This window comes from Lepidochelys kempii, chromosome 5, assembly GCF_965140285.1.
Source record: "Lepidochelys kempii isolate rLepKem1 chromosome 5, rLepKem1.hap1, whole genome shotgun sequence".
In the NCBI taxonomy this organism is placed as follows: Eukaryota; Metazoa; Chordata; order Testudines; family Cheloniidae; genus Lepidochelys; species Lepidochelys kempii.
This window is the reverse complement of record NC_136384.1, coordinates 72,611,843-72,625,651: the sequence shown is the minus strand read 5'-3', so window position 1 is coordinate 72,625,651 and position 13,809 is coordinate 72,611,843. Positions and strand designations below refer to the sequence as shown.

The 13,809-nt window shown below is 37.7% G+C and overlaps 1 protein-coding gene across 5 annotated transcripts in view; it reads right to left on the bottom strand.

Annotated features, from left to right (window-relative positions):
* Positions 1 to 1,652: 1,652 nt before the first annotated feature.
* YTHDC2 (YTH N6-methyladenosine RNA binding protein C2) overlaps positions 1,653 to 13,809 on the bottom strand; it is a 51,321-nt gene continuing 39,164 nt past the window's right edge. For 4 of the 5 annotated variants that reach the window (XM_073344721.1, XM_073344725.1, XM_073344724.2 and 1 more), the window contains 6 exons: positions 13,337 to 13,629; positions 11,633 to 11,810; positions 9,041 to 9,244; positions 7,232 to 7,414; positions 4,584 to 4,691; positions 1,653 to 4,392 (listed from right to left, as the gene is read on the bottom strand). In XM_073344721.1, the coding sequence (XP_073200822.1) occupies positions 4,611 to 4,691; positions 7,232 to 7,414; positions 9,041 to 9,244; positions 11,633 to 11,810; positions 13,337 to 13,629 (939 nt within the window). In that variant the 3' untranslated portion in view covers positions 1,653 to 4,392; positions 4,584 to 4,610. The remainder of the gene's footprint in view (positions 4,393 to 4,583; positions 4,692 to 7,231; positions 7,415 to 9,040; positions 9,245 to 11,632; positions 11,811 to 13,336; positions 13,630 to 13,809) is intronic. The other variant, XM_073344722.1, reaches the window with a different exon arrangement.

Sequence of the window (13,809 nt, the reverse complement as noted above, 5' to 3'; positions counted from 1 at the left end):
GCAATATCCCCCTGGGTCTAAGTCTGCACCAGAACAGAACCTGACCAATGGCCTCCAAGCCAGGGTTCTGGCTATCCCACATGGGAAGAGGTTGGAGAGAACCTCATCCTCAAGAAGGATCTCTCCTTCTCCTGCTCCCACCTCCAGTGGGCTAGATCAACAAAGGTGACTTAGACTCAATGTTTCAACACTTAATTTTTAGATACTCTTCTGCCAAGTGGAATACTCAGCCCCAAGTTAGGCATGCAGGGTCCCTATATAATGCATGGGAAGAGTTAAGCACCCTAGATGCAATTCAAAGAAGCCAGCAAGCTGAGCAGGGAGCTGCCTAAGTTAGTCAGTAAAGAATGCTGAGGAAAGGAGCAGGGCATAAACCCCACTCCCACAGGGAGTTAGGTGCCTAACAGGAAACACCTAACTCTGCTTCATATTCAACATGAACCCTCTCCTGGAGTTGGGCGCTAAGCCAGATCAGCACTTTCTTGCAAAACACTGAGGTGGTGGTGATGGTGGTGCCCCTTTATACCCAATAGTTCAGTGGTTAGTGCACTCACCCAGCACATAGGAGACCCAAGCTGAAATCCCCACACTGTCTGTTGTGGAGAAGGTCCTTGAACCCAGGTCTCCCTTCTCCCAGGCAAGTGTCCTAACCTCTGAGTTATAGGGTATTCTGGGGTGGGTCTCAATCTTTCCTGTTGAGGCTGTTCCACTTTGCATAAAATACTTAAATAAGCATTGGGCCAGAGAAAGAATGACTACAGACCAGCAGTTAGGACAATCTCCTAGGAGACCAAGGTTCCAGTCTCTACTCCAATGAATATTTAAATATTTTATACAAATTAGAACAGCTTCAACAGAAACACCCACCCATGGTCCAGCAGTTAGAGCACTCACCTGGGAGGAAGGAGAACTGGGTTGAACCCCCTGCTTCACATCAGCATCTGGAACAAGATGTGGTTCTTGCCCCACAAAGCAATGAAGATAACCTTTTCATAGATCCAGGAAGATATGCAAAGTATAGTAATCAAAAACATCAGTACACAGGCTCCGAAAAGTAGAATGCTCCCCTCAAAAAATGCCTCTAGTGCTCATGTTTGAGCCAGTAGGATTTGAGGAGGTGGTTGATATACAGCTGACATGACCCCAAAGCAGTGGAATATACAAAGTTGACCAGACAGACCACTTCCTGCTACTGTCCCATGTTGCAGAAGACTCTTTTCAGTAATTCAATTACCTTAGATGTGTGTGTGTGTTTGGGGGGCAGGGGCAGGAGGAAGTGTCCAGGCTAGCACTATATCAATGAACTTCCTATGGACTTAAATGGACAAATGTGCGAAGAACCATCAATAAGAGAATTTGGGTATAGGGGCACGGCACTTCCCACCAATAGGACAGTTCCACCAGTGGAACCTTCTAATGTAGACAAGCCTTTAGATCCCAAAGTGAGTCTAAGCAAAGGCCGGGCTATAAAATTCAGGCCCCTGGTCTAAACATCAAGATATGTTTGTGTGAATGTATTGGAAACTAATCACCATCATGCAATTTAACACCCTATATTTAAATATTTGTGTCACCAAACTAGATAACTATTTTGACTTGACAAAGTAGTTATCTAATTTAGGTGAGAAAATGATTGACAGTCAGGATTAATAAACATTCCTCTTGTATTTTTATTTAGAAATATACAAATGCCTGAAAGTGACTTTGAACAGCAAAAGGAGAACACCACAAATGTTCAGTCTTCTTAGTTCCAAAATTCCATCTCTCAATAACACAGCTTCTTCAGTGGTAAAGACTGAAGACACTTAGATCTAGTAGAAGACTCTGCTGGAAGTTTTTGCCTATATCAACTTGTATTGCTATTTATTGCAGAGGTGTTTACAAACCCCTCCACAGACCATACCACAATTATTATTACTGCATGTCAAAAACCGATAGGATGAGCATTTACAAATCTTTAACTATTCACTATTACTTGATTTTCTATCTCTCATGTTAAAGTGGCCTTATAAACCATTGGGAAGCATATTATTATTAATATACTATAACACTGACCTTACAGATGTATGAATTAGAGGTTTTAACTCCTTTGCATCCTCATGTCACAACGACTATTGTGGTACCCATCAGGTTTCTCAAGACCCTCCCCTACTTATACTCGTAGCTTCTTTATGGCACAACCCAAATTTTACCTATGATCTTGGTACTCAAGCCATTACTCATTTTTTATTTTGTCCTGCTTGAGGCTTGAGTCCAGTTTTCCCACTGAGACACAAATAGTGAATACCTGGAACTAATAGCCATAAAGAGAGATCAAGAGAGGAAGAGGTCTTGCTACTTCCATGGAAAAATGAAAAAAATCTGTCCAGGAAACAATAAAAGCAAGACCACTGGACCAGTAAATTGTCTTCTCACTAGAGGCAGAATTTCTAGTAAATTATAAGATAAACAGAATTTAGCTTCTAGTGTCCTTTCTCTATCAGCACTGAATTACCCTCGTTTTGTAGGGATTAGCGGAGATGGCATGCTCAAAAAAAAAAAAAAAAAAATGGAACACTCATCCTGATGTCCAAAGCTGGCTCTAAACTCCATTTGCATCATTGGCCCATAAATTGAGATGAAAGATGTAGACAACTGCAGGAAGTGTGGTCATTATGGAAATTACTACCCATTCCTGATTCAAAATATTTTACACTGTGCTTTAAAACATCTTGGTTCAGAAAAAACTCAACTTCTTCCATACCTAACTAAGAAGAATTCAATAGATTTACTAAATTCGTTTTACATTCTGTATAATATACTTCATTTTTAAAATGTGTTTTTCCACTCACTGTAGTATTTACATTGAATTTGGTCAAATAGTATTTTTACTAAGATCATCTACTCTATATACAAGGGCTAATGATTTGAAGACATCACAAAGCTAAAACTGAAACAACTTTATTCCAGAAATTCCTTATTTCTAATTTCAAAACACTAAACAGTTAAATGTATAATATGAAACTATGGTCATTGTTAGTAAAATTTAACAAGTGAAAACGTAATTACAACGATGTACAGTAGAATCTAATTGCAGGTGATCTCAAACCAAGTGTGTCAAATCTATATACGAAAAACTTAAGAATAAAAATCCATGCACAATATCTTAGTTGATGTACTGTACCAATGTTCCCACAGATAAAACAGAAGGATTTTCTTATTTCACTCTCTTTTCCCTGATGTTAAGGCCACTCATGATTTTTTTTCTCTTGTTAGTGTTTTAAAGTATAGAACTCCAGTCCTTTCCAAAGTTTTTAAGATTACATATCTTCCCTAAACAATAATGAGTGTTAAAAGGGAAAGTATGTTATCTATTCTACTTAAAGTTCAGTGAAAGTTATCACTGAACTGCTAGCCTTCTATCTTCCCCATCAAAGCAGTGCAGGAACTTCATGTATATCCTAAAAAGTCAAGTAACACAGTATGGGTCCCTATGTACATGTACAACAATACAAAAGCATATGTGCAGGTCGGCGAAGAGAGCAATTGGAAAATTAGGTCTTCAACAAAAGATGCTACTTGCTAGAACCCAAGGTTTTTGCCTTTGGCTTCAGCCTTTGAAAAAGCTTATTGACTTGCTGTACAGATGAGAAATAAGAAACAATGAGAGAAGTATCCATTTTACGAAGAGGGAATTATGAGTACACACATTAAAAAGATAGTGGGGACTGGAAACTCGCTCTGGAACAACCTTCAGGCAAGGGAGAGCCTTCCTTCTCTTTCCATTCATGCTGCAAATTTAAATGCAATTTTTATTTAGCTAGGAGGTGCACCGTCTGCCCCCATCAGTTGTCGGCATATATCCTGCTCTACTCCAATAATAAAAGTAGCCTTGAGCATCTAAGTTGAGAAATCTTCAACAACTACATCTGGAAAATATTGTTCTCAAGAACTAAACGATAAAATGTGAAATTCTAAGACTAATTAACATTACACTGGTTGCTCCCAAACCTTCTGCTGCATTGGGCTGCTCTGAAAGGAAAGGGTCTATTTAACTGCCTACTGTACTATTTAAAACCCACCAGCAACTTCAGCCTGCTCCATTGTTGTAAACTTAATATTTAAAGTTTCAAAATTGTTTAGATATAAATTGCAGACTGAATGTCACACAAATAAAACATACATCATTTTTCATTCAGTCAAAACCACACTAGCAAAATGATGTTATCACACTTATTACTGTGAGCTTACTGAAACCCTGCTCCATTTTATTTTTATTATGCCAAGTTTAGAGAAATGGTATCAATTCCAACAGCCCATTTCACTACATGGCTTTTCCCCCTTCTATTTGTGTAGGTGCTGAGCAGTGCTGGTTCTAGTGGTTATAAAACAGATGTGTCTCAGCAGCCAGAACTGTAAAATTCAAGGAGAAAAAGGTTAAAAAAATTAAAACAAATCTATACTTTCTCCAGCAAAATTCATCAGCAGCTATTTTCTCTGATAGTTACCATTAAAACTGGTGAAAACACATAGTATAAAGACCAGGAAAAGTTTACTGATGATCTACCACAAGAAAAATATGACTTTACATGTCAATATAATACCTCAAGCGTGTTACTGTAAATTGTCAATCAATCAGTTGTGTTTTTCTCTCCTAAAGAAATACGATCCCAAAGCTGTAGCAACTGTTCTCCAACCTGTGGTTCCAATTCCTGCAGACCAGAAGAAAGAAAACTTAAATGACACATTTAATGCTAAGAGGCATGTTACAGGATGGCCACAACACAAAGAAGACAGTTACAGCAATGGAGGTACAATAGAAAAGTTGAGCATACAACCTAGCCTGGCTCAGCCAAAAAAGCAAAGGTAAAATGGTAAAGTGTCCATTGGCTGTATTCTCAGAATTTTGAGATAAAATGATTCAAACTGTTTATACGTTTCCTCCATGACTTTTCCTAGAACAGTGGTCAGGGCTCTTTCCTGGTAGACCTGCTACAGAACTCTAACACTCTCACACAACATTAGTTTATACAAAAGAACACCCTAAGCACAACTAAAAAAAAAGAACACAGATGTAAAGAGTTAGAGTCCTTATGCTCCACTCCGTTCAAGAACAGTTCAGCTGAGTGGAGAGTGGGGCATACGGATTTGGTTACAGTTCACTAATTTGTGCTACTAGACTCCAGTGCAAGTCAGGGTTGCACAGAAGCAACCCTCATTTAGGACATTGGCATAAGGATTTGTAGAGGATTGGGCACAGTAGAGCTCCATTCTGCCACATTCCTTCCCCTCCCCATCCCATCCCGCTGACATAATTCACCCTCAGAACTAGGGGTAGCTGCGCACAGGAGGTAGCAAAGTTGCCTCCGCAAGTCTTCGGTCAGTGGCGAGTTTCCCTGCACAGGGGGAATTCTCCACAAACTATCCCAAGTCCATATCTCGCTTACGGACACAAAAACATCTTTGGGCTGAGACAAAAGTTCAGGCTCTCTCAATCCTGTTTACTGCCTGTATTGCTATGTGGACCCTAGAAGCATCCCATATGCGTTGTAAAAACCTGAGCATAAAGTGGTTTGACTTCACATCAAATGTGACAGACTTGCGAAGATCTGGCTTTCCTTCAATTGCTCATTATATTCAAAAGCAGCATTGCATGCCCTTTGGCCACATTGTCAGGATGGACAAAAACACCCCAGCACACTATGCTCTCAAATCCTCCATCAACTCGTGAAGGGGTGCATGCCTTGATACTGCACATGGGGCCATCCCAGAGATTCATGGATTCGCAGGATTGAGCCAGATCTGGAAACTTCATTACATAATGCCTGGGGAGACGCCATCAACTGCAGTCACTCTGGCTGGTAAAATGGTCCCCAGCAGACTATGTGTGTTTGATACCTCTAGCCGCATGTGGCCTCAGTCTGGAGAACTGGGCCCAGAGAGAATCAAACCCCACCCACCAACTCTCTTTCAAAATAGTGATACAGTCTCCTAAAACTATACAAAAAACTCAAGGTCTCAGCTTTGAATCTTTTTGGGTAAGAGGAACTTTTGCTATCATTGCTGACAAATCTGAGTATGGCTGGAAATGCATCTCAAGTTGTGGTCCTCTTAAACACTGTGAAAAGCAAGTTAGTTTCCAATTAAATGAGGTTCTCTTGGACATGGGAAAACCTACTGTGTTGTTTTCAAATTAAACAAAAAGTTGGCTGGATTTGATGAGCCTATTTACTCTGTATAAAAAACAACAACCCCAATTTAGAACAAGATTCAACCAAGCAGCACAGAAAGGCAAGGCAAAACAGTGCAGGAGAAGGAGTAATTCCAGAGGATTTCTGACTACCATCTTAGCAATAGAGTGTTGATGAACACCACAAAACTATTATCTCTTTAGGACAGATGAGTTTCTAGAGCATAAGGACCTACATTTTTTTTTTCTTTTAAGTAAATTGCCATGTAGATACTACAACTGACACAAACTTACAGGCTTTCGGAGGGCAGCATTATATGACAATTTTAATGTACAATATATCTGGATAAAGTCACAGCTAATCAATTTCTAAAAAAATCTGAGGTGCTAAAAATTCTCTCCAAGTCCATTCCCACAGTTCATGAAGTAATCAAACTACCTGCCAATTCCTTTTTGACATTATCATTGTTTAAAATATTATAGTCAAGCATGTAACAAAGTGTTCAAAAGACCTATATTCTATGATTTTCTTCCCTTTCATAAATATTCAGTAAAAAGTACATTTATATTCCATTTCATGCAAGAAGATACACTGACTTGATTGGTTTAGACACATTTCTTTTAACAAAAAAACCAGAGGCTTTACAGCATGTATCATTCACTGTGAGATGGTGTTCTCTATAGTTTTTAAATACATGGGTTAAACACATTGGGAATGATAAATGAGTATTGCTTCTGCAATACCATGTCTTCTGCTCTATACTGAAGATTTCAACCTTCTTTTGAAGAGATGCTCCTCCTTCTTACCTAGCAAAGCCTTTAGTAAATTAGTGGTAACACAACCCAGCATGCCAATAACCTGAATTGAAGTTTACCAGATAGGAAAGATAAGAGTGAGCAGAAGCTTAAAAATCATAAAAGAAAAAAACCCATGCATTAAGATTATTATATAAAATGGAGAGTAATGAAACCACAAAAATCACCCCAGCAATATCCTTTTAAATACACTGTATATTCAACACTGAGCAGTGTAAACATATTTCAAATGAAAATAAATGCTACCTGGCCATCCCTGCTTATTTGTACTTTCTTATTATCATTCCAAGGGTTGAGTAAGTGGTGTGCAAACTGAAAGGGAAGACTTTCTTTCCGGATCCACTCCACCTTAAACACTCCTCCCAAGCCTGTAGAGCCCCAGTCCTGACTTTTCTCACGTCCTATTTCTGAAGACATTCTAGCAAAACCCTGTGGGAAAATTTAAAATAAAACATATATTTAATTGAAAGACATAAAGCTAATCAGATTGTATATAATCAAATAATACCCTTCCATCTTGGAATAAAATAATCATTTGTATTACATTGACATTCTTGGATTAAAGGTACAAAGTACTTCACTCAAACATCAATCCTTCACCTCACCCCCAAGAGGCACACAAGTATATTTTACTCCTTTTCCAGATGAGAAACAGAGGTATAGAAAAGTTAAGTAGAAGAATGAAATTTTTCCATATGCAATTCATGTCCCTTGGTGCATATGAATGGGATTTTTGGATCGGAATCGCCAATTTGTATACTGGGGTATTAGAATTTTCATATTTAATGAAGCTGAACAACAACTCAATGTACTTGAACACCTCATCCAGCACGATTTTTCTTTCCTTGTTCAAAGACAGAAATAATCAACAAGATATATAAATGTATGAGAAGTATTTAATGATCTTCAAAAGTATAAAAAAAATCTAGTTACAAAACTCTGTTCCATGTACTGGAATGCAATTAGACCGAAACATGCAAAACAGAGCAAATTTAAAATTAGAAGGAATACTTGTTCAGCAGAGACTAGTTTTTGTAATCTATCTTGAAAATTTCAATGGTGACAACTGAAACTAATTGCAACTTCACTTCAGTTTTTTCACCTAAATGCCTGATGTAATATATTAAACAGGGAGTCTAACTCTGATGTGGAATTTTTTCCCCCCAAGGTCTTGATAATTTAAACAAGAAAAATACTGACTAAAATTTTATTATCTTGTATATTGAAATGCAAACAAAGTCAAAAGTATAGTAAAGCAATAAAGTACATGGCAATAATATTTTAATTTTCCAGTTGATTTATGTTTATATCTAGAACATCTCATCACTGAACTAAAAATCAGTTGTCTAGGTGCAAGTGATCACGACCTAATTACATTTGTAATTTACAAACAAAACACAGTCCCGACCAAGAAGCTCAATCTATATAGTTTATCCAAGAGAAGATTAAAATGTTACTTCATCATGGTCTACAAGTACCTGCATGAGGCAATTTCTGACCACAAGAGGCTCTAATCTGGCAAAGACATAACAAGATCCAATAGCTACAAGGTGAAGCCAGACAAATTCAGACTAGAAATAAGGCACAAGCTTTTAAGATCCATGTTAATTAATAACTGGAACAACCAGAGATGTGGTGGATTCTTCATCACTTGAAGTCTTTAAAACAGCCCCATGACTGTTAGAGAAGGTTGCCATAATAAGATGACAAATGTACATTATTACATATATTTTTAGCAGTCAGAGAAAGAAAAGAATGAGGATACCCTTAATTATTTTCCCGCTTTGTTTTTAATTCCAGAGAACTCATGAAGGACACAAACATTACTCTAAGACTGGACTGCATCCAGAGCGCCTCGGCTTTTCATTGACTTTCCTGCATTAGTTAGGGGAGACCCCAGAGGGATATGAAATGTTCTTTCTCCATCACTACTTATTAAAACAGTTGTAAAGATTTCAAATCATAAGCAAAACTCCCGTTCTGTGCATGGTAATTTGTTGCACTGATATGAGACCACCAGAATGAGCTAATTTTAAATGTTAATTTAAGACTCACCTGAAAATGTCCTGATCCTTGAACTGAAAATACCAAGTAAACCATGCTGCTTTCCCAAAAGGCTCTATTTAGTTTTCGTTCATTACTTGGAGTCGTAGACCAGATGCCTTTTTGTTGAGAAATATCAAGGTTTCTCAAGTTGCTGCTCTTCATAATGAAGTATCTAATTGGCATATTTGGTCTGGGTGAAGGAGACTTGGATCCCTGCAAAAATGAAGCAAATTGCATTTCTAATATTTGAACAAAGCAAAAATCCCCTGCTTAGCCTCTTTTCACTAAGTTCTAGCAGAATTATAGTCTTGCAGAAAGACGAATTTCTTACTACACCAGTGAAAACAGGATAGGTTTGTTTCCCATCATGTAAAAATCAAGGAGGCCACCAAGCATAAGTAACACCTGTAACTCCTTCATCCACAGACTCTGTTCCAGTTGACAGCCTCCAAAGCAGAAATTTCAAGTGTAGTTAATAACTTTCAATTTTAACAAGCAAGTGACAAGAAATGACAACTGAAACTAGCTATCTGACTAATAGCAATTGAAGGACAGGTGTTGGTACAAGTCTGCAGACAGGCACGGCCATGTAAGAAATTTCCATTTCTGCAGATCAATTGCCACCAACTCAGATTATGAGAAATGAGTAACATTATCCAAAATAACAAGGAGAAGAAGAAAATGGTAATAGCCAAACATCCCATTTGAGATTAACAAATTAATTTTTGGCATATTTTCCAAAGCTATTAATTTAGGGAACAGTATAACTGGGAGAATAGTTCAAAGAAGGATAGCCCTAAGCACTCTGCAGTAATTAGAAATTGACAGCTCTTTTGGTAAAGCAGGCTACAGTCTATGATAGGATTAAGGTAAATTATTAATGTCCTTGTCACACCCAGGAAATGCAAAGTTTTTTCCCCTCCGTATTATAGGGTTAGGAAAAAAAAAATCAAGAGATCAAGAGTCAAAGAATTAAATAAGGAATCAATTAAACCTGCTAGAGACAGAAGAATTGGGGGGGAAGATAGACAGATTGTTATAAAAAAGGAGCAAACAGAGCAGATCCAGACATATCAGCCTCCTGCACTAACCTATTTATTGAAATGCAAGAAGCAGACTGGATCAGTATCTATGGAAATACTGTGAGAAAGGGGAAGAGAGACGGTGACTGAAGGCATACTATACTCCCTACGTATGTGAGTGGAACTGAACTCAACCAGTCCACTGAAATATTTCCTCTTGTGGAGTGCACATAGCTATCACAGTGAAGCTACAAGACATAATGCAAGTGCCACAAAATTGAGAACCAGAGAGTGTGGCCCTGATGCACGTTATTAAAGGAAGTGGTGGGGAACAGACTCTCAAACAAAAGCTACAATAGCAGGAGAAGTCCAGGTGCTAAATCTCAGTCTATTAAGAAATTGCACACCAACTTCATTGGCGATCATGCCAATCTGATACTTTTTCTAAAAATATCGGCTAGAAAAGTTATGAAAAAATATTTTCACCTGACAAGCAAAAGGTTTGAGTGGACTTATGAAATAGTGGCTAAATTCTGATTTAGGAAAATTTTTGCAATTAAGAAGTTTGCATTTTTCAGATACATTAAACAGATACCGAAGAATACAGTGTAACTGTAGGTGGAAAGCCCTATCTCCTATAACAGTAAGGGAAATGAACATGAGGGAAGACAAAATGGAAAAGACCCAAAGAAAAGGGGAGAATGAGTAAGAGGTATTCAATGTAGCAAAAGGAAATTTCAGTTAAAACATACAGTTGTACAATTGCTGACCAATTTACAGTCCAAAAATGTTAATACTCAGCTGTGAACTAGAATGCAAGATTATTCTTTATGAAAATGGCAGCTGAATTCTCCTAATGCATTTTATATGGCTTTCAAATTGTGGCAAGCACTATATTAGTCTAGGGATATTATACCCATCATCCCAATTTGAGTGATTAGATACCTCTTTTTAGATCTCTGCCTTTCTATGTATGCTTGGTACCTAAAGGTAATCTCAGATTCAGACAATTTACTACCAAGGCAGATTATAGACGCATGCTAGTATACCTCCATAGTAAGGCTGCACCAAACTTTTCCCATTAAAGGGACCTTTTTACATTGGAAAGATGAAAAGGCCTATTAGGTCATGCTACTAATTAATTTGATAATCTGATTGCTAAATAATTAAGCGCATGACATTTAATGATTTTCATACATTATTCTAAAACCATGAGGATAAAGCAAGGTGAATTTAATTCAGTAGTAATGTATGTGTGTAAATAAGAAAGATACATATTCTTGCACACATATGTAGCAACATGCTCTGTATGCTGCATGCCAAAAGCTTTCCAATTCATCACACTATGAAGAATTCCTCTGATAATAAATTTTGTTGTGTTCAAACCATAGTACTAAGGGTATTATTGTAGAGTGTAAGCTCTTAGGGGCATGAACTCCTTTACATCTGTATAGCACTTTATACATTGGGACCAGGAGCCTCGATTAGGGTCCACTGTTCTTTTTACCTCTGAAGAATGTCAGCAAGATTACTTCAGATATTCTACAGTTGAACATTTATGAATAAAATGATACTTTACCTTTCCAGATGATGGAGGAGAAGGACTGGCACATGGGCTGGGATAACTACTACTGTCTGTGGATTTCACAGATGACTGATCTGACCTGTCATCTGAACTTCGTTTAGAATGCAAGATACCTCTTTCTTTGTATTTCTGTGGCGGGTGAAATGCTGGAGATGTAGATTTCATTAGGACTCTGAGGGAGGATAGGTGAAGATATAAAACTGTTCAAAATAACAAATGGTTGGTACAAACAGCAATCATAGCAAAAAAAAAATTTAAAGCTTCAAGAGTCTTCAGAATGACTACATGCATTACATTTCTTAAACAGGTTAAACAATTTTCAGTTAACTTTAAATACCAGTTATTTGTTTTTGGAGGATGGGGCTTCTGCTCCTTCTTTCCAGAGACAAATTTGGTGGAGAGGGTGCACTGGCAGCAAGCTGCCCCCTCAGAGGACAGACATATTTGGAAATATATAGTATTCTGTCATACCCACTCATGCTTCTTAGGACAGCAAGATCTTTCAGTTGATCTTCCTTCCTAATGATGCATGAGACAGATCGCTCACTTCCCTACCCCTCAATCAATCTGGTTCTGAATTTAAGTGTCACGCTGTTTGACAATTAAGAAATGATTTTGGTGTTTTTGGTTTTTTTTTTTGTAAAGTTAGAACATTTTACTTTTGAGGGGACTTGACATTATGGACACACAAAGCATGGTGGGAGACCACTGCAAAAAGCAATTTTTAATGCCATCACAATATATCATATGTACAGCTCTGCTAGGTGCCTAACGAAAACTGTCGTACCACACAGCAGAGTTAGGTGTTTTATTATTGAAGTTTACATTTCTTAGTATTAGACTTGCATTTAGTAGACACTAAACCTCAGACCAACTATTTTTAAAAAGGCCTTTGAAAAGAAAAGTGCTTGTTTCTACACAATAGACCTATGCCTAGCATCATGATCCATAGGCATCATGCAAGGTTTAAACAACTGTATGACAAATTTGAAATTTATCATGGTATAATTAAAAACATCTGTTTCTATCCATATCTTTGTAGAATCCTCTAGAGGAATGGAACCTATAGAACAGCCATAAACCTACCAAAACAACAATAAGAATTTACTTCATATCTAGTTGAGGCATGACTTTGATTTCAATCTGGTCACCTTTGTATTGTAAAAATAGTTATTGGTCTATTTTCTCCACCATGCTCCCTGAAATATAACCTGAAAGAATTCAAGGTACCTTGGAAATACATAAATAAAATTAAGTAACATTTTCTTCAAAGTATAAAAATGATTACACCAGTAAATTTGATAACTTGCTCCTGTCTCAACAGGGCATGGCTTTTCATAGTGCCATTTATGAGTAGATTGGAGGAAAGAGATAAATGAAAACAAAGTGGGGACTGAAGAATTAAAATGGAATAGCAAAAGTGTGAGGAGGAGAAAAAGGTGAGTAGGCACAGGTGGAATAAGAAAGTGAGACCCGCACAGAATGACCAATTTTCACTTTGTGAGTAGTCGCCTGTGAAAAGTGAAATTTTCTGTTGAATACACACATTTGAACCAGACTTGCTTTTCACAGTTTGTCCCATTGAAAACTGTACTATTTCACTCTACTCAACAATCACTGTCATGATTTTGCCACAAACGGAAATACAGGTAGCACTCCTCCACCTAAAAAAATTACCACTAATTTCTACCAACTTACTTTTCAGCATTAGAAGAGTCATCAGAGAATTCTGTTTCTGCTGAGCTTTTCCTACTGCTATTTGATCTCCAAGAAGATGCTAAGGGAAGTTCTTCAGAAGACATAGGTCTTGGTCTTTGCCCAATTCCTGAAGGTTGCTGTAAGCCTGCAGACTGCTCTTCAGTACTTAAAACAGCTATGATTGCTCTTATAGTTGCTTCATCAACTTGAGACCAAGGTTTAGAAGGAGCTCGCATGCGGCGCAGAAATAAACTATGCCATTTCTGTCTGAGTTGCAGCAGCAGACTGGCAGCCTGTAATGAATTTCACCTCTGTTAAAAAGGACCGATTGCAGATAGAGGACCCCCTCACCCCCTCAATATACAAAGCGGCAATATATGACATTCTAGAGAGAAAAACGTCCAAAAGTGGCATACATAATTTCTGAGTAAAACTGAAAATCAGTTTTAAAACTACTATCCTATCACATTGTC